The 18,334-nt window shown below is 41.4% G+C and overlaps 1 protein-coding gene across 3 annotated transcripts in view; it reads left to right on the forward strand.

Annotated features, from left to right (window-relative positions):
* The window catches only part of DIP2A (disco interacting protein 2 homolog A), a 131,058-nt gene that overhangs the window by 86,403 nt on the left and 26,321 nt on the right, over positions 1 to 18,334 (forward strand). For all 3 annotated transcript variants that reach the window (XM_072874149.1, XM_072874148.1, XM_072874150.1), the window contains 6 exons: positions 2,163 to 2,227; positions 2,540 to 2,633; positions 3,099 to 3,218; positions 4,672 to 4,786; positions 5,930 to 6,069; positions 17,453 to 17,589. In XM_072874149.1, coding sequence (XP_072730250.1) covers positions 2,163 to 2,227; positions 2,540 to 2,633; positions 3,099 to 3,218; positions 4,672 to 4,786; positions 5,930 to 6,069; positions 17,453 to 17,589 — 671 coding nt within the window. The remainder of the gene's footprint in view (positions 1 to 2,162; positions 2,228 to 2,539; positions 2,634 to 3,098; positions 3,219 to 4,671; positions 4,787 to 5,929; positions 6,070 to 17,452; positions 17,590 to 18,334) is intronic.

Here is an 18,334-nt window from a genome sequence, read left to right on the forward strand (position 1 = left end):
TTTGTGTTCTGTATAGACCACACTCGGTATAAAGCTTTGCTTTCTGTTTTGTTTATAGCTTCTTGCAGCTTCACAATTTTGGCCACAGTAGTTCCTATTTTCAGAAAGGAAAGGGGTATTCCTCTTAGTTAATCATGTCCTCCAAAAGAACATCTCCATAGGGATTTGAATAAAATGAGAGATCTACTTGTTTTCAGTCATTCTCTCAATGAATAGCCAAGAACTGCACCTGGTTTTGATCATGTGCATAGAGTTCATCTGTGCTACCATTAACCAAAAACTCTTCCCTTTGAAATCTGTTTGCTGGAAGAATCTCGTGGTTTGACTAGTTTTTATCCCATAATGGGGTAGTATGTGCTGATGTATCTTGGGACACGGAGAATCACAGAATGGTTGAGATTGGAAAGGGACCTCTGGAGGTCATCTGGTCCAACCCCTCACCTCAAGCTGAGCGCCATGTAGAGCTAGTTACCCAGGACCATGTCCAGGTGGCTTTTGAATATCTCCAAGGATGGAAACTCCACAGCCTCTCTGGGCAACTTGTGCCAGTGTGCAGTCATCCCCACGTGAAGTTTTTCCAGGTGCTCCAGTCCCCAGTCATCCTTGTGGCCCTTCGCTGACTCACTTCAGTAGCTCCATCTCTCTCTTGTACTGGGGAGCCCAGAAATGGACACACTACTCCAGCTATGGCTTAACCAGCGCTGAGCAGAGGGGAAGGATCACCTCCCTTGACCTGCTAGCAACACTCCTCCTAATGCAGCCCAGTACACCATCAGCCCTCTTTGCTGCAAGGGCACACTGCTGGCTCACGTTCAGCTTGGTGGGCACCATGAACCCCAGGGCCCTTTCTGCAAAGCTGCTCTCCAGACAGTTGGCTCCCAGTATGTCCTGGTGCATGGGGTTATCCCTCCCCAGGGGGCAGGACTTTGCATTTCTCCTTGTTGAAGGTTCCTGTCAGACCATCCCCATGGTCAGACCATCACAAGGTTCCTGTCAGACCATCCCCTCAGCCTGTCGAGGTCCCTCTGGATGGCAGCACAAGCTGCTGGTGTATCAGCCATTTCTCCCAGCCTTGCGTCATCTGCAAAGTTGCTGAGGATACACTCTGCCCCATCAGCCAGATCATTAATGAAGATGCTGAAGAGAACTGGAGCCAGTAGTGAGACCTGGGCTACACAGCTAGTTACTGGCCTCCAACTAGACTTTGTGCCACCAGTCACCACCCTCTGGGCCTGGTCCTTCAGTTAGTTTTTCCTGTCTGCTCATCCAGCCCATACTTCCATCAGCTTCTCTATGACAATCACACAGAGTCTGTCATAAGACACTGTGAAACTGCTGGCTGCTTTCTCCAGCAAATCCAGTTCTATGCAGTTCAGTTTTCCTGAAGGTTGAAAAGAATTGAGGGTATGAAAAATTTGCATTTCCTTATATACAGGCTCATGTCTGGGACTACACACCTGTCTCGGAGCAATTGGAGTGCTCAGTCACCCAGAGAATGAATGGATATGTGGCTGACTTTCCGAAGTATTTTATTTATTGGGGAAATAGCTGTGTACATTCTGAAAACTTCAAAAGAATAATAAATACCCTGAGGAACAACTTGTGCATGCAGCCATCCTGTATCAGTGACAAGCAAGTTTCACCTGATCAATATAAGATATCCCTCTAAAATCAAGTTAAACCTTTGATTTGAAATCTTTGATTCTATTTTTTTAAATCACGTAAGGTGTTCAGATTTCTTAGTGAAAACACTGAAGAAAATTTAGTACATCTGTGGTAATATTTCTGACTAAATTTAATTCTTTCAAATATAGCTGACCTTTTTCAGTTCAGTTGAAAAAGTTTGCATCAAAACTAAATTTTCGGTCTGCATAGTTCATTGGCAAATGTAACAAACACATGGAAGTGGTATTATAATGAAAACAGGGTCTTAAATACCTCGTAATAATCTAGTCTCTAATCATAATTTAAAGATTATTGTTTTAAGTAAAATAAGACACTTTCAGCTTAAGCTGCCTGTTATAGACAAGAAGGAATGGCGACATAGCTTTGATTTCTTAGTGGTGTTGGAAGTTTCATAGTGGCTTTAACAAATATTTTGAGTTCTTAAATATTCTGCTAAATATGCTTCTTAAGTCTGATAGTTTTACCTTTGCTTTCAGCTGAAACACTAACAAATGTCTTGGATTTCAAAAGAGATGCTGGCCTTTGGCATGGAGTATTAACAGTGAGTATTTGAATGAATGAAAAAAAACTGCAGCAAGTTGCTTCTCTCAGGGGTAGAGTATTGGTATCAGAATGAGGTCAAACTCTCAAACTATTTATATTTCAGTATTTGTATTTTTCAGAATAAAGTGTTACTTTTTCAGTAACAGACTGCACAGGCATAGCTTATGTTTTTACTGACTATACACATAGTTTTCAGTAACAGTTAAATGTAAGAGTTATGCTGTAGCTGTGACGATTTTTTTTAAAGTATTGCTACATGCTGTGTATTCTTTAGGCCACTTGAAAGTTTATTTTTTAATATTTTTCTCAGAGTGTTATGAACAGGATGCATGTCATCAGTATTCCCTATGCATTAATGAAGGTTAATCCACTTTCCTGGATACAGAAAGTCTGCTTATACAAAGGTAACCTTAAAGTATTTTTACTTAACCCATCTCTTTCTGGATGATGTAAAAAAAAAAAATAAATTGTATAAAATGTCTGCTCTAGCTGAGGCCACTGCTGTTTTATCCAGCTGACTTTCTTTGCCACAGCTTTGGCAATTGGGTACTCCATTTCAGTATTGTATGTACTGGTATATTCATTGATGAGTGACATTAATGGCTTCTTCTGATAGACCTTTAAAGAAACTGTGTTTCTCATCTCAGTATTTGAATTTATAATAAACATTTAAATTCCGTAATCAAGTCCATCTGGAGACATTGAGTACACATGTGTCATAGTAGTTAAATATTTGGCATTTGTATTTGTTTTCTGTGTTTGTAATTAGTTTCATAAATTTATGTAAATACACAAAAATACTTATATAATTTCATAATTGGTCTTTATTTTGTTCTGCACACACACCATAATTATTTTTTTATTTTCAGCCCGTGTAGCAGTAGTAAAATCACGTGATATGCACTGGTCACTTTTGGCTCAGAGGGATCAGAGAGATGTCAGTCTGAGCTCTTTACGAATGTTAATAGTGGCAGATGGAGCTAATCCATGTGAGTATGGATGCATTTTCCGAGTGTCAGTCCAAGGTGAACTAAAGCGCACTGTAAATCACAGAACTCTGGGTCTGCACCGTAGGAGCTCAGCAGCACTGGCTGTAGTTCATCTTCAGCAAAACAGAGACAGCAGCAGTATTTCTTTGCCAAGGACACTGGAGCGAAACTTTCATAGAAAATGTTCTGAAGGATCTGTTCTTTATATGAAGAATAGTTGGCAATGTAATTTGAAAGAGGCTTTTAAAATTTCAAGTAATTCATAATGCCAGTTTGGAACTACTTGCTTATGTATTGCATGTAGACATAAAATCTTTGAGTTGCAGTGTGTCTGATTCTGTACGTGCCCCTAGGGCTTGTCTCAATCATGTGCAAGGACATAAAAATGGGAGCAGTCACAGCCTTAACTCAAACCCTTGGCAACTATTAACTAGAGTATGTGGTAGGTTCTTGCCTTTTTCTGTCAATCATATGGTGGTGGTTTACAGTAATTTGAGAAAGCAGCTGGGAGGGTTTTTGCAACAGGCAAGAATATACCTTAGTTGCTTAATTTTGCCATTCTCGTACACCAGAAAATCAATAGTATTTCAGATTCCTTGGAGTTGCATCATGAGAGGTCAGCAAGTCGTGATGGCGGAAGACGAAAGCTTGAAATGGTCTTGCTAAGATTCTATTTGTTGTGAGCACTGTTTCAGAGCTGATGCTTAGAAAGTTAGGCAGTTCACTCTATAGTAAAATACTATTTGTATGCTAGTGATGCCACTGCTTTTTCATTGCAGTTTGCACTTCTTAGCTATATTTAGCTGGGTAAATTAATTTTTTTAACTTCATCTTTTAATCAGTGCTGTACTCTTACATGAATTGACATGAAATTATACCTAGGATGTAGTATAATCAGTGACGTTTGCTGGTTTGCATTATGTGCTGCAATTCCACAACTGTAAAATACAAAGCTGTAGGTGATGAGGCATCCTCTTGCATTTTGGGCTGAGTGCTAAAGGCCAGGTAGAGTTCTGAACTGAAGATGTGTCAGAAGCATTTGATGTTAATTTCTAAATGCTTTGGTTCTGTGACCCCTATAAGAAACACTCATATAGGAGCTATGTAGGAAGCCAACAGATGCAGTTACCCTTAGTGACAAAATGTTCTGATCACTGAAGGACTTTCCATCATGTCAAGTGTTACGGAGTCCTGCCAGAGAAAGAGAGTATGCAGTTGTGAATTTCATTCAGTGAATTAGTTGTTGAACACTGGGAGTTTTTTTTCTCCAAATCTAACATCTAATAGTAGGCTGGAATGTCTTTTAAGCAGTTTGAAAGTATATTGTTTTTGTGCATGGATGCAACCCTATTTGTATAGCTGAGCTGAGAGTAAACACAGACTTTGAAATCCTGCAGCTCAAGCTTTCCTGCCCACGGCAAAATGTTTCCAATTGTGTGATTGTTCTTTTTAGGGTCAATATCTTCCTGTGATGCATTCCTGAATGTATTTCAATCCAGAGGTTTGAGACCAGAAGTAATCTGTCCCTGTGCTAGTTCTTCAGAGGCACTAACTGTTGCTATTCGCAGGTAATTCTCTTTTCTGAGAAGTGAACTGAAGCATTTTGTGGGTATTGAAATGTATCTGGTGTTAAAATGGTAGTCAGAAAAGACGGTTACCCACATAAAGATGCCCAAAGACCTAGACAGAGGAAGTCTGAGGCTCGCAGGTATCTCCTTCACTGAAGGATGGGTGATTATTGTTTGTTTTCTTTTAAAAGTTTAATATTTTCTAAAAGTAGTCAGCTATAAGGCATCGGGGTTTTTTGTTTTGGTTGGTTTTTTTGTTTTGTTTTTTTTTTTTACTGCTTGGGAAAGTGAGGTCTCATCCTCACTGAGGTTGCTGGAGGACCTTTATAAAATGCCCAAAAAATCAAGACTGTTACTTATTTGGGAGGAAGAAGATGCTGAATATTCAAGTAATTGCTTATATACAATGTCTTGTAAACAGGGGGCTAAAGAAAGAAAAAAATATTTGTAACTGGCCTGAAAAATACCATTGAATTTCTGGAGATGGCAAGGGATGCTCTGAAAAACAGGAAATACTTTGATTATGAATAGACATGGATGGAATATGCTGGAATTTTTTGCCAGTGGTTTTGATCAAAATGTGCTTTTTTGGAAAACCAATTTCAAGAAAACTTGAAACAAAAAAGTTTGAGATTTTGGCGAGTACTTTCTCTGGTGGGAGAACTGACATTTCCCAACTTAAAAAAAAAATAATTGTACTTAAAGAACATCTGTTTACAATAGCACCTGGAATCTTTTGTTCTGTTCCATCCTGAAAGTTGAACAGTTACACAAAATGGAGTTGTTGGTCCTCAATTAATTCTGCTCAGAGTAAGAAGTGTTAAGCCCTCTAAAAGTTTCCTAATTTTTCCTGGTGTTTAGAAAACTAAGCCTCTGAATGCCGATTCTTGACACTTCTTTGCCCGTAATAGGACTAAATCCTCTCTGTAACATTTTAGAGTGGGAGGAAGTGATGTGATGTTTTGTTCTAGCTCGTTTTTCATCTAGTTAAAATATATTACCAGTCTTGAACTCTTGTTTGTTTAAAATGAGAAACCATTATTTCTCTTAACGTTAACAAGCCTGAGAGACTTGCACAATGTTTTTGATGACCATATTGCCATTGGTCTGTTGATTCATATCTGATTTGACTTTGTTTTTCAGACCTCCAGAATTGGGTGGGCCTCCTCCAGGAAAAGCAGTGTTATCTATGAATTGTCTGAGTTTCAGCGTGATAAGAGTGGACACAGAAGAGAAGTTGTCAGTGTTAACTGTACAGGATGTTGGTCAGATTATGCCTGGAGGTAGGAAAGCATTTCATGTAGGTTTAAACATACTCCACTTAAGTTGCCTTTACTATTATACTTGTGCTGATGAAATAAATAAAAATGTCAAGTGATAAATAACTTCAAGGTAGCATGACTTACATTTTGACGCATTACCGAAACACATGATGATCAAGTACTGTCTCAACTAGGTTATTCAGTGTTTTCAGTAGAGATTAATCGATGATAAATTTGAATGACCATAGGTTTTGGTATGGGCAGGTGCTTTTGGCTGGTCTGCAGAGTTGTGTTATTGTTCACTTGTTAGCATTAGTACTGACTGACATACAGCTATGTAATAAGAAATGTAGCAGAACAAAACAAAACATAAAGCGTAGTAAGAAATACTTTCTTTCATCCAGGAGCGATAGTCCACGTGTTGGAATAGAATAGAATGGAATCTTCCAGTTGGAAGGAACATACAACAATCATCTAGTCCAACTGCCTGACTTCTTCAGGGCTGACCAAAAGTTAAAGCATGTTATTAAGGACATTGTACAAATGCTCCTTAAACACTGACAGGCACAGGGCATCGACCACCTCTCCAGGAAGCCTGTGCCAGGGTTTGACCACCCTCTCGGTAAAGAAATGCTTCCTAACATCCAGTCTAAACCTCCCCTGGCACAGCTTTGAACCATTCCTATGCATTGTGTCCCTGGATCCTAGGGAGAAGAGCTCAGCACCTCCCTCTCTACTTCCCCTCCTCAGGAAGCTGTAGAGAGCCATAAGGTCACCCCTCAGACTCATTTTCTCCAAACTAGACAAACCCAGAGTCCTTAGCCACTCCTCATAGGACATGCCTTCCAGCCCTGTCACCAGCTTTGTTGCCCTCCTCTGGATGCATTCACATACCTGGGATCACAGAGACATGGTGGGATATAGTCTCTTTAGGAAGGACAGGAGAGAACAGGTTTTTTTATGTGAGGGAACAGTCGGAATGCATGGAGCTCACCTGTGCGTGGATGAGGAGCCAACTGAGAGCTTATAGGTGAGGATTAAAGACCAGACCAATGGGTGACATTGTGGTGGGTGTCTGCTATAGACTGCCTGACCAGGAAGAACAAGTGCATGAGGCCTTCTGCAGACAGATAGAAGCAGCCTCACATTTGTAGGCCCTGGTCCTCATGGGGGACTTCAGCCACCTCAATGTGTGCTGGAGGGACAAGGTGACAGGGCATAAGCAATCCAGGAGGTTCCTGGAGAGAGCATCATTGACAAATTCCTGACCCAGTCAGGAGGAGAGGGTCTTTGCTGGACCTTATACTCACAAATGAGGAGGCACTCATTGGTGATGTGAAGGTCGAAGGCTACAATGACCATGAGATACTAGAGTTCAAGATCCTGAGAGGACAGAGCAGGGCAAAAGCAAGATCACAACGCTGCACTTCAGGAGAGCAGATTTCATCCTCTTCAGGGATCTGCTTGGTAGAGTCCCATGGGGTAAGGCCCTGGAGGGGAGAGGGGCCCAAGAAAGCTGGTTAATATTCAAGGATCACCTCCTCCAAGATCAAGAGCAGTCCATCCCAAAGAGCTGGAAGTTGGGAAAAAATTCTAGGAGTCCTGCATGGATGAACAAGAAGCTCGTTGGCAGAAATCATACATAATAAGGAACTATACAGAAGGTGGAAGTAGGGGCAAATAACCTGAAAGGAATACAGAGGTACTGTCTGAGCATGCAGAAATGGGGTAAGGAAAGCCAAAGCCCAGTTGGAATTGAATCAGGGGAGGGATGTTAAAGACAACAAGAAAAGCTTCTGTAAATACATAGGTGACAAAAGGAAGACCAGGGAAAATGTGGGCCTGCTGCTGAATGAGGCACAGGACCCAGTGACACAGGACGTGGAAAAGGCTGAGATACTGAATGCCTTCTTCACCTCAGTCTTTACCATCCAGACTGGCTTTCAGAAATTCCAGGCCCTGGAGACCTGGGGGAAAGTCTGGAGCAAGGAAGACATACCCTTGGTAGAAGAGATGAAATTAAGGAATACTTAAGCAAACTGCACGTGCACAAGTCCATGGGCCCTGATGGGATTCACACATGAATGCTGAGGGAGCTGTTTGATGTCATTGTGAGGCCACTGTCAACAATCTTTCAATGACCATGGTGATTGGGAGAAGTGCCTGAGGACTCAAGAAAAGCAAATATCACTCCTGTCTTCAAGAATGGCAAGAAGGAGAACCCAGGGAATTACAGGCTGATCAGCCTCACCTCAAACCCTGCAAAGGTGATAGAACAACCAATTCTGGAAACCATTTTCTCAGGCAAGTGGAGAACAAGAAAGTCATCAGGAGTAGTCAGCACAGATTCACCAAGGAGAAGTCATGCTTGACCAACCTGATTGCCTTCTACAATGAAGTGACTGGCTTGGTAGATGAGGGGAGAGCAGTGGATATTGTCTACCTTGACTTTGGTTGGGTTTTGGACACTGTCTCCTGTTAGATCCTCACAGAGAAGCTGATGGAAGTATGGGCTGGATGAGCAGACAGGAAAAACTAACTGAAGGACCAGGCCCAGAGGGTGGTGACTGGTGGCACAAAGTCTAGTTGGAGGCCAGTAACTAGCTGTGTAGCCCAGGTCTCACTACTGGCTCCAGTTCTCTTCAGCATCTTCATTAATGATCTGGCTGATGGGGCAGAGTGTATCCTCAGCAACTTTGCAGATGACGCAAGGCTGGGAGAAATGGCTGATACACCAGCAGCTTGTGCTGCCATCCAGAGGGACCTCGACAGGCTGAGGGGATGGTCTGACAGGAACCTTGTGATGGTCTGACCATGGGGATGGTCTGACAGGAACCTTCAACAAGGAGAAATGCAAAGTCCTGCCCCCTGGGGAGGGATAACCCCATGCACCAGGACATACTGGGAGCCAACTGTCTGGAGAGCAGCTTTGCAGAAAGGGCCCTGGGGTTCATGGTGCCCACCAAGCTGAACGTGAGCCAGCAGTGTGCCCTTGCAGCAAAGAGGGCTGATGGTGTACTGGGCTGCATTAGGAGGAGTGTTGCTAGCAGGTCAAGGGAGGTGATCCTTCCCCTCTGCTCAGCGCTGGTTAAGCCATAGCTGGAGTAGTGTGTCCATTTCTGGGCTCCCCGGTACAAGAGAGAGATGGAGCTACTGAAGATGACTAAGGGACTGGAGCACCTCAGCATATGAGGAGAAGCTGAGAAAGCTGGGACTGTTCAGCCTGGAAAAGAGAAGGCTCGGGGGGATCTTATCAACGTGTACAAATTTCAGAAGGGAGGTTATAGAGAAGACTGAATCAGGCTCTTTGCAGTGGTGTCCCATGACAGAACAAGCCAATGGACACAAACTGAAACACATGAGGTTCCCTCTGAACAGAAGGAAAAACTTTTTCCACTGTGAGGGTGACTGAACACTGGAATGAGTTGCCCAGAGAGGTTGTGGAGTTTCCATCCTTGGAGATATTGAAAAGCCATCTGGACATGGTCCTGGGTAACTAGCTCTACGTGGCGCTGCTTGAGCTGAGGGGTTGGACCAGATGACCTCCAGAGGTCCCTTCCAACCTCAGCCATTCTGAGAGTCCCAGACTGTGGATACCCCAGCAAACTGGTCAGTCCTGGATTAACCTCAGTTTCTTAATGACACCTGTTTGCAATGCTGTGCTTTCTAAAGTAGTTAGATATGGGCATTGTTCCTCAGCCTGTTAAGTGGATTGTATGTTTCTTCCCTGTTGTTCTCTTTTGAGGCTAGACTGCTGAGTCATGCATTATTTGGAGAGGAGAGCACTCTGAAGATTAATAAAATTAGGGTGCCAAACCAGACCTAAGACTTTGGACAACGTCTGGGCTCTGTGTCCTGAAAGACCACTTGAGTGCCCTCTACTCCAGAAGTGAAGATTGCAATATCTGGGTTGGTAGCGTAATGTTTCCTGGCACTATCTGTCTGAGGGTACCACTAGCTTCAGGTCCTGTCCTGACCTCGTCTGGGTGTGCTTGGAGAGGGTGAGATGCAGATTTTTTTGAATTCTCCTATGTAGTCACCAAAGAATCGGATTTGTTCTGGTCATGCCCTTGGCACCTGTGGCTTTGCTATTCTTGGTCCCTTTATGAACCTCGTGCCTTGCTGAGCTGTGGTTCCAAAGCCCTCCTCTCTGTAGAGCATTTACTCAAGGTAAAGATGAAGGGAAGAGCAACCTTGTGCTATTACAGCAACCACCTCTTCTCAGTACATCAAGGCCCTCATTATGACTAAGAGGAGACAGACACCTTTCCAGTCTGCTGATAAAAATTTCAGCCATCGTGTAGACAGTGGCACTGATCTTGTTTCGTTTTCCTCATTACTCCCAGAAGCACTTTGCAACCGATAAGGTTGGTGGTTCAGTTATTCTTACTGAACTTAAATTCACATTCAGAGCTTCCTCCTGCTACCACTAAAAGACCGAGCAGAAGCTCTGCACTTCATACCAAAATAAAGGGAAAGGAGCCCTTCCTGTCAGGATAAGCTTCATATCCAACCTACTTATTTTAACTGCAGAAAATTGAACATCTCTATTCTGACCTTCTAGGTAGATAGGCAAGGCAAGATATTCAAAATGGTCTTGTGGGAGCAAGGGCTTTGTGGCCAGCAGGAGGGTTTTAATACATTCCTAGATAGGTTCATAGAACTGTATGCGTTCTGCAGATCCTGTTAGAGTTCAGTGTGCCAGACACCCTCAGGCAGGTGGTATCTGGGTGGGTCTGTGAAAAATCCTTGTGTCCTCTTTGCTCTGGCACTTACCATTATATCACCATCTCTCTTTCCTGCTTATGATCCTTATAAGCATACTACAGCATCACGGATCTGAGTCAAGATAGGTGGGACAGGTAATTTAGAGCAAAATGACTTCTGCTTCAACTTAACACTAGGAAGTAAGGTTGTAAAGGCTGGCCAATGTGAATACAGCCATTGAGGATAATGACTGCATTGTTGTATAGCCTCAATGTGAAAACATGAGTGCAGGGAAAAAAAAGAGTATGGTGACCTAATCTGACTTAATGGCTTCTGAGTTGCTTCATCTGAATGTTCAAATTCAGGTTGTTAACCTTGTTTGCAGAGACCCAGAAGACTGTCATCTGCGACTGGCTTCTGTGTCTCAAAGAATGGTTATTTTTCCACTTCAACTAGAATACAGATGGCATGGACTGCTATCTGGTTTGGCTGTTAAGACTACTGATGTCCCCTTGGAACCCCACTGAAATTCAGCTGTGCTCCCAATCTTCTACTTAGATTATGGGTTAGTCACAGGAACATGGAGGGAAAAGTCTGCATGCCCTTCAGGTAGTCATGGATCCTTTGATGAACTGACTGAGGTTGAACTGGATGTTGGTCCAGTTTTTGAGAGTCCAAAAAAGTGGTATTTGATGCAGGATCGATTAAAATCTTTCTTTGGATCAATTTATCACATGGAGATCCTCCTGGCTTTGCTGTAGGCTTGCTCTCTGGGCAGAGTGTTCTTGACTACACTAAAGCACAAAGCAGCCTACAGTTGTGTTGCACCTTAAGCTACTCTTCATACTCAGCCATGACAGCTGTAAGTCCACTTGGTTAATCTTCCATAGTGCATTTGCTCAGTGGCAGGTCCAAGTCTGCCTTATGATGTTGGAAGAATTACCTGTATGTTTGTGGGTAAGTAATTTCACCATCCTCTTCTATGTAAGTCATTAATGAAAAACATATCCCTGTCCTTGTGAAATGCTTAATTGGGTAGCGAGAGGGATCTTTGACAAAAGTCCTTCTCCTTTGTCAAATGCCTTGGAGCATTGTCTGGTTTAGGAAGCCATTGACAGACAATTGATAACACTACCATGACTTTCTACATTAGTAAGAAACATTGAGCGGCTTGTCTGATTGTGTGAGGGGAGAACAGTTAAGTGTGTATCCATTTAGCACCTTGAAGTTATATGACTTGTAAGTGATGGCTATTGCTATTTTAAAATATAGTAGTAAGTGGCAAAATGACTTGTACATTAAGCAGAAGTTGGGCAACTTGATGAATTAACTCTTTAAAAACTCTGATCAGCACTGGGCTATCAGTATCTGGGGCAGATTAGCTTCAATTTGATTGAATGATAAAAATTCCAAGTCTGAAGGTAGATTTTAGCAGAAATTTCTCTGTATGTTCCTTAAGTCAGAACATACGCAATAGAGTTCTTTCTAGAGGATAATCTGATGACTTTGCTCCCTGTGACTGTCTCTTAAAAAAAAAAATTTTAAAAAAAAATTGTTAAAAGCTCCCAGAGTAGGAAGAAAGTAAAAAGGCTACCAGTTATTTATAGATGCATGCCAAATGAAAATAAATTAATGACTTAAGGAAATCAATGACTTATTTTCAAATGAGTCTGCATGTACATTCTAACAGCGGATATACTTGTGCCTTATCCTGTAAGATTTATGCTTTTTCCTATGTAGTGTTCATGGAGGATGTGCTCTGTCCATTCTTACTTGGTGTTTGGCATACAGGAGAGAACATACCACCATTTCCTTTCCTGTTAGTTGCCCTCTTGAATTACTCTGCTGACTGATGAGTCTTGCTCTTTATCTGGTCTTGGGTTTGTATTTTTTTTTCATTTCCTTAGATTGCTGTGCTTTCACCAAAGGCCTAATTTGAGTCAGATGCCATCCCTGAAGGCTTTGCTCCATCTTCTGATCCCCATTGAATATATTTAAGTCTTGGAAGTGACTACATGCCCTACTCTTTCAAACGTCTTATGACGTAGGAGCTCACATTCCTGAATTTCATTTGGTCAAATATGCTGTGAAAGTAGTCTCCTAGCCAAGAACTAGTAGTCATGCCGAGGCTTGTTCAGTCAAGCCAAATGGTTTTGATCTCATTACCCTTGAAGATCCCTGGCGTACTTTATTCAGGAACCAGCTGGTTAAAAGGTCATGGATAAAGTGTCCACTTTCACCCTCCTCTTCTTCAGATCTTGCTATTTTTTCTGAGATTCTGAGCCCACCTGCTTAGGGGATCTTATTCAACAGACCCCTCAGCACCAGGATAATGTCTTATGTCATTGCTGTTTAACCCATAAGCCACTCTTGATGCCACATTCTCTTCAGTTGCCTTGGCTGTTCACTTTCATTATCTACCATGAATGCCAATCACAAGAGCCACCAGGGAAGTGCAAGTACCCACGAAGAAATCTTCCCATCAAAGATAGCATAGGAATTCTTAAGAGAGAACCTAGTATGCATTCCCCTGGATTCTTCTCTGCAGCTCCTGGAGGGATGATGTTTTGCCTCACCTGTTGACCACCTCGAGCTATTTTGCATGGTTTCTGTCTGGGACTGATGTTGCTAAGAAGCAGTATTTGGTTCATAACAATCTTCAGTTCATTTTTTCAAATTGGAGTGGGACAGATGGTAGGGAGAGTACCAAACCTCTCTTTTTCTGCCTGTTTTGTGCCTCCAACTTTCACATCAACTGGGATGCAATTGCCGTGTCATCTGTCATCTTGGAAGCTTATTATACCTTATGCTTGGACCTGGATATGGATGCTCAGGGTATTCAATTAAGTTTACCTCCCTGCTACTTCCCGACTAAACGTTTCCATTCTTTTACAGGGATCCTTCTCACACTCTTTCTTTGACAGGAGAGTAACCCTCTCTAATCCAGAAGTCTATATCCCTATAGCTCCTAATCATACAAAGCATGGTTCATAGAAAGAGTGCTGCAGCAGCTACTTTCTTATACTCAAGCAAAAAACTTTGGGTTGATGCCAGATCTTAGGCTTCTGCAAGATGAACTTATGCATATACAGTTTCAAGTTCTGGATTGTGACTGTATTCAGTACCTTTCCCAGAAGTTCAAGGAGAATGGTTCACATTTCTCAAATGGCAGGATGCTTACTTTGTCTCCAGTCTATGGATGTCTTGGATGTTATTGTTTTCTCAGTCCATGTCTCAGCAAACATTTGCCCAGGTTCTGGTAGTTATCACGATGCATCTTCACTGCAGAGGAATCTGGTTCCTTTATCTCAGTGCCTGATTTGTGAAAGAAGTTGTTACAGAACAACTTTGTGAAGCTTTCAGTCTTTTTCCTTAGATTGTGAATGTGAACTAGCAGTACCTCATTCCTACTCAGTCCTTATAATTTATTGTAGTAATCCGTTCTGTGTGTTCCACTTGGCTTCAGTCTATCACATGATGGCACAACAGCCTGCCACTGCTGAACTTCTCTTGGAGATCTGCAGCAATGTGTACACTTGTGATGAGACATTTTTTTCCAATTTAAATTTTGTGCTTTGGATGCTTGTGTGACCACCTTTAGAGTCTAGATTCTTGTTCATCCTTATCTAGGAAGTTGGCTTGCTTTATGCCTATTGCCCTTCCCAGAAGAGCAGGGAAAGATTCAGGTCCTTGCATGGGACATCCCCATATGCTGTTTCCTTCAAAGATTAGGTTTCTCTGGAAACACTGCAAATACCTTCCGCAATGGTGGTAGAGGCATTTTATCCTAGCCTTTTAGTATTTTTCCTAGGGCTTCATGCTTCTAGAACAGAAGTTATAACTAAAGACTGTAGTGCAAGGAGGGCCCTCTTGTTTTTATTCTCACAGACCCAGGCCTTTTAGGAAGACTTGCTTGCTACAAGAAGATCCTGGAGTTCCACTGTTGGCACACAGTAACAATCCAAATGGATATCAGTTGCATACGGATCCATTATGAAACCATGAAAGTGGAACAAGAGAGCACTTTCTAACACTCATCAGGCACCTTTGGTGTGCCTGTCTCTGACATTCTTCTTGCATTCATGCTGTGCCGGTCTTGAAACATCCAAAGCTGAATCCAGTCTTTGGTAGGGCATCAGTGCAGTCATTTGTTTGCACAGTAGGATTCTCATCCTCTGCCAGAAATCTCATGGCAGGGCTAACTGCTGAGAGTCACCATCTATAAGAATGTACATGTGGACTCATTTGAAGAAGGAAAGCTTTCTAACCAGTAATCAGTATTCTTCGTGATGTGTAGTCCACATGTACATTCCCGTCCCATCTGCTTTTCCCTTCTCTCTAATTCTTTTTCAGATGCAATGCTGTTGAGACAGACTGAAATGGTGGTAGATGCACTCTCTTTGTATGTCACACACGAAGCACGAAAGAAGGAGAAGCAAGAGTACAGGCTCTACAGATACTGCCAAAGGGAAACCTTGCAGTATCACATGGCAGGGCAGAACTATGCCTGCTGTTAGAACGTACGTGTAGACTACCTGTATCATACATTGGTTACTGGTAAGTATTGTTTTTTTACTTGATCAGGGTGATAGGACTGTCCTTGGGCTTCATGGATGGAGCACCATTTGGGGACTGTAGGCTAATCTGTGGGTTTTTCCATGTTTGTGAATGAGTTGAGGACTGTAGCATTTGTGTATGCCTACAAATTGTTGCGCTTTCTCCAGTTATTAACACTTCTGTCTGTATCATTGCTTAAGCGTTAAATACAGAGTTCTGAGATTAACTCAAGTTATTTCCTGTGGTAATAAACTACTTATTCTGTTTCAATTTACCATTAAGTTTTCAATGGCCTTTTTTCCAGTTTCTCCTCCTAAATTGCAAAATACATTTTTTTGCACAGCTAACTGATACTGTATAATTTAATTCCAACCTTCTAGTTCATTCGTATGATCTTCAGCAACTGAAACTGTTGTTATAATCTGGACTTGAACCTGTACCAGAGCTTGAGTGGCGTCTCCATATTTGGTCACCAAAGGTTATCATTGCATGGTTCCAGATATTTTATTAATAAATGCTAGTTGTTCTGATAGATAACTTTTATGAAACCAAGATCATTTAGAGGTTGATCTATTGGTAAGGTGAATTATTGTCTCTCCTGTTGAGACCTAAGTTGTTGAGAACTGAAGACTTCTCTGAGATTAGAAAATGTACCTATGAACCTCTTCTACCAGCAGAGTTCTTGGTCTATGCTTGCAGCAGAGCTCGCTTTATCATGTATTAGTATTAAAGGAAATCTGCCACTTTCTATTTATGATTTCTCTTCATGCTAGATGAACAGTGGTAAAAGTAAGGGTTATCTGTATAGCACTCTAAGATTGGCTAAATTAGAAAACAGTAATACAGTCCTTCTTAATAGCTGTTGTAAGCCTTATCTGGGCTTCCCATCTGACATACATTCCATGGCCAAAAGATTCAAAAGATCCTGGTAGAAATAAACCAGCTAAATAAATTTCTGATACCTCTGGGGTCTCATGATGGTTAACTTTTATTCAATATAGTATGCATGACACAGAGTACTTCCAATCTGAGTTGGAAGCAGACGCAATGGGAAAGGGCAGAACATTAGTTTATGGCATAGTCTGTGGTATTTTTTCAAAGGCTCTGTTTATTTTGTATTGACCCAGCTAGCCATTTTGATTTCTTTGTTAATCTTGAGTCTTAAGTGCTAAGCTAAACTAAGCTAAACTTCCTTGCTCCGTCATGCCTCCTCCCTCCATATCCTTTTTCCTTTCTCTTTTGGACTGGGAAAGGACAAATCCAGACTGCTTAAGCAAGGGCTCTACTTAGCCAGAGAAACCTCTGAGAAAACAGTGGCTTTGGAAGTCAAATATAACCAATGGCCAGAGCAAAGCTCAGTGTAATACTTAGTTTACAAGTGTGCATATCCTTGATTAAAAATAAGAAAAGCTCAGTGTAGGAAGACTTCTGAGATTTCAGAAGAAAATTGGTAAGGATATTGGCGGTGGGACCTTTATGAAATGCAGTCCTTCTAATGAGTGAAGAAGGTCATCAGACTGAAGATAGGGAAGAGATAATATGTAGTCACAGGAGTAAGTTCAGTAAGGGACAACTCTGTGCGATGAGTTGTCTGTGATCTCCAAATAACAGTTGGCAGACTGGTCTGCTTTAAAAGAAGATGGGACATAACACAGAAAAATCATTGACCTGCCAGTGAGAGAATAAAATAGCCTAGTTTTTCCATTTCTAATGCGTTTCTCACATAACTTAAGGGATAATACTATGAATACCAAAGTGTGCAATAAATAAAAGGAATGGTATGTCTGTAATTGGTATCTTCTTATTTTTCATCCTTATTCTCATATATGCTTGTACTTGATCAAACTGTCTGTCTTCATGTTGAAAAGCAGTTGCTATGGTTTTGGATTCAGTTGCAGCTGATGTGTAGGCTGTGAAGCACTGTAAGAAAAAAAAATAATTGCATTTGTGAACTTGCATCTTTAATCTTGGAGAACACATTACACAGGCAAGAAGATAGATAGATATATCTTGCATGTTGTGTTTTTGCTGTAGCTGATAAATAATGGATATTAAAAAGCCTGTCAGTGGCAAAGCAATTTCTGTGTCAGCTGCTGAAGCATACCAGTGTTGTGATTCTATGTTCTTCCTCTCCCTTCAGCAAATGTGTGTGTTGTGAAGGTGGATGGGACTCCTTATCTGTGTAAAGCCGATGAGGTTGGAGAAATATGTGTGAATTCAGGTGCAACTGGGATGGCATATTTTGGCCTCCTCGGAATCACCAAGAATGTGTTTGAGGTTTGTATTTCTCTTTGTAATATAAAGTTTCATCATTACATTTCTATTATTTCTTCTTGCAAATAAACTTACTTGTTCCTTAAACTTCCTTTTTTATTTTGTTAGAAAAAGCCATGGCCAAATACCCTTTGCTTCATTCTCTATCAAAACTCAAAATTCCGTCTCTTACAACCAAAAATACAAACTACCATCGGCAGTCAATCAACTGCCTCTGTGTTCTCCTATCCAGTGTTGCGCCTATGTTAGCATTTAAATTCATCTTAGTTCTGTATTAACACAGCAGTCTTATGTAAAGTTACCTGAAGACATTTCAAGTTTGTTGGTGCGCAGCTTGGGACGTAGAGGTAGAAGTTAGTCTGATATTTGTGAGCTTCTTCACAGAATCAAAATGCTTTTGTTCAGATATAATAAATTATTTAGAAAAGCTTCTTTTGTGTATTGCAAACAGTACGTGCTTTTCAAAGTCAACTTTAGTGTTGATTTGCTGTAATGCTTAGAACGCTAAACAGTTTGCTGTTGGATATATGAAATTATGTTCCTAGGTATATGGAAGAAGAGATAGTAAGGATGATAGCATAACAGTCATAAGTCTTGTAGTTTGTCAAAGTAAAGCAAAAGCGATCTTTCTGCCCAGATTTTTCCTTGCAGTGGTACCCCAATTTAATGTTTAACCTTTTCTGGCAAGAAAGGATTGAAAGTCCTTTGGGAGTCGCACACACAATAGCGTTACACTGGGCAGCAGTTT

This window comes from Ciconia boyciana, chromosome 10, assembly GCF_034638445.1.
Source record: "Ciconia boyciana chromosome 10, ASM3463844v1, whole genome shotgun sequence".
Classification (NCBI taxonomy): domain Eukaryota; kingdom Metazoa; phylum Chordata; class Aves; order Ciconiiformes; family Ciconiidae; genus Ciconia; species Ciconia boyciana.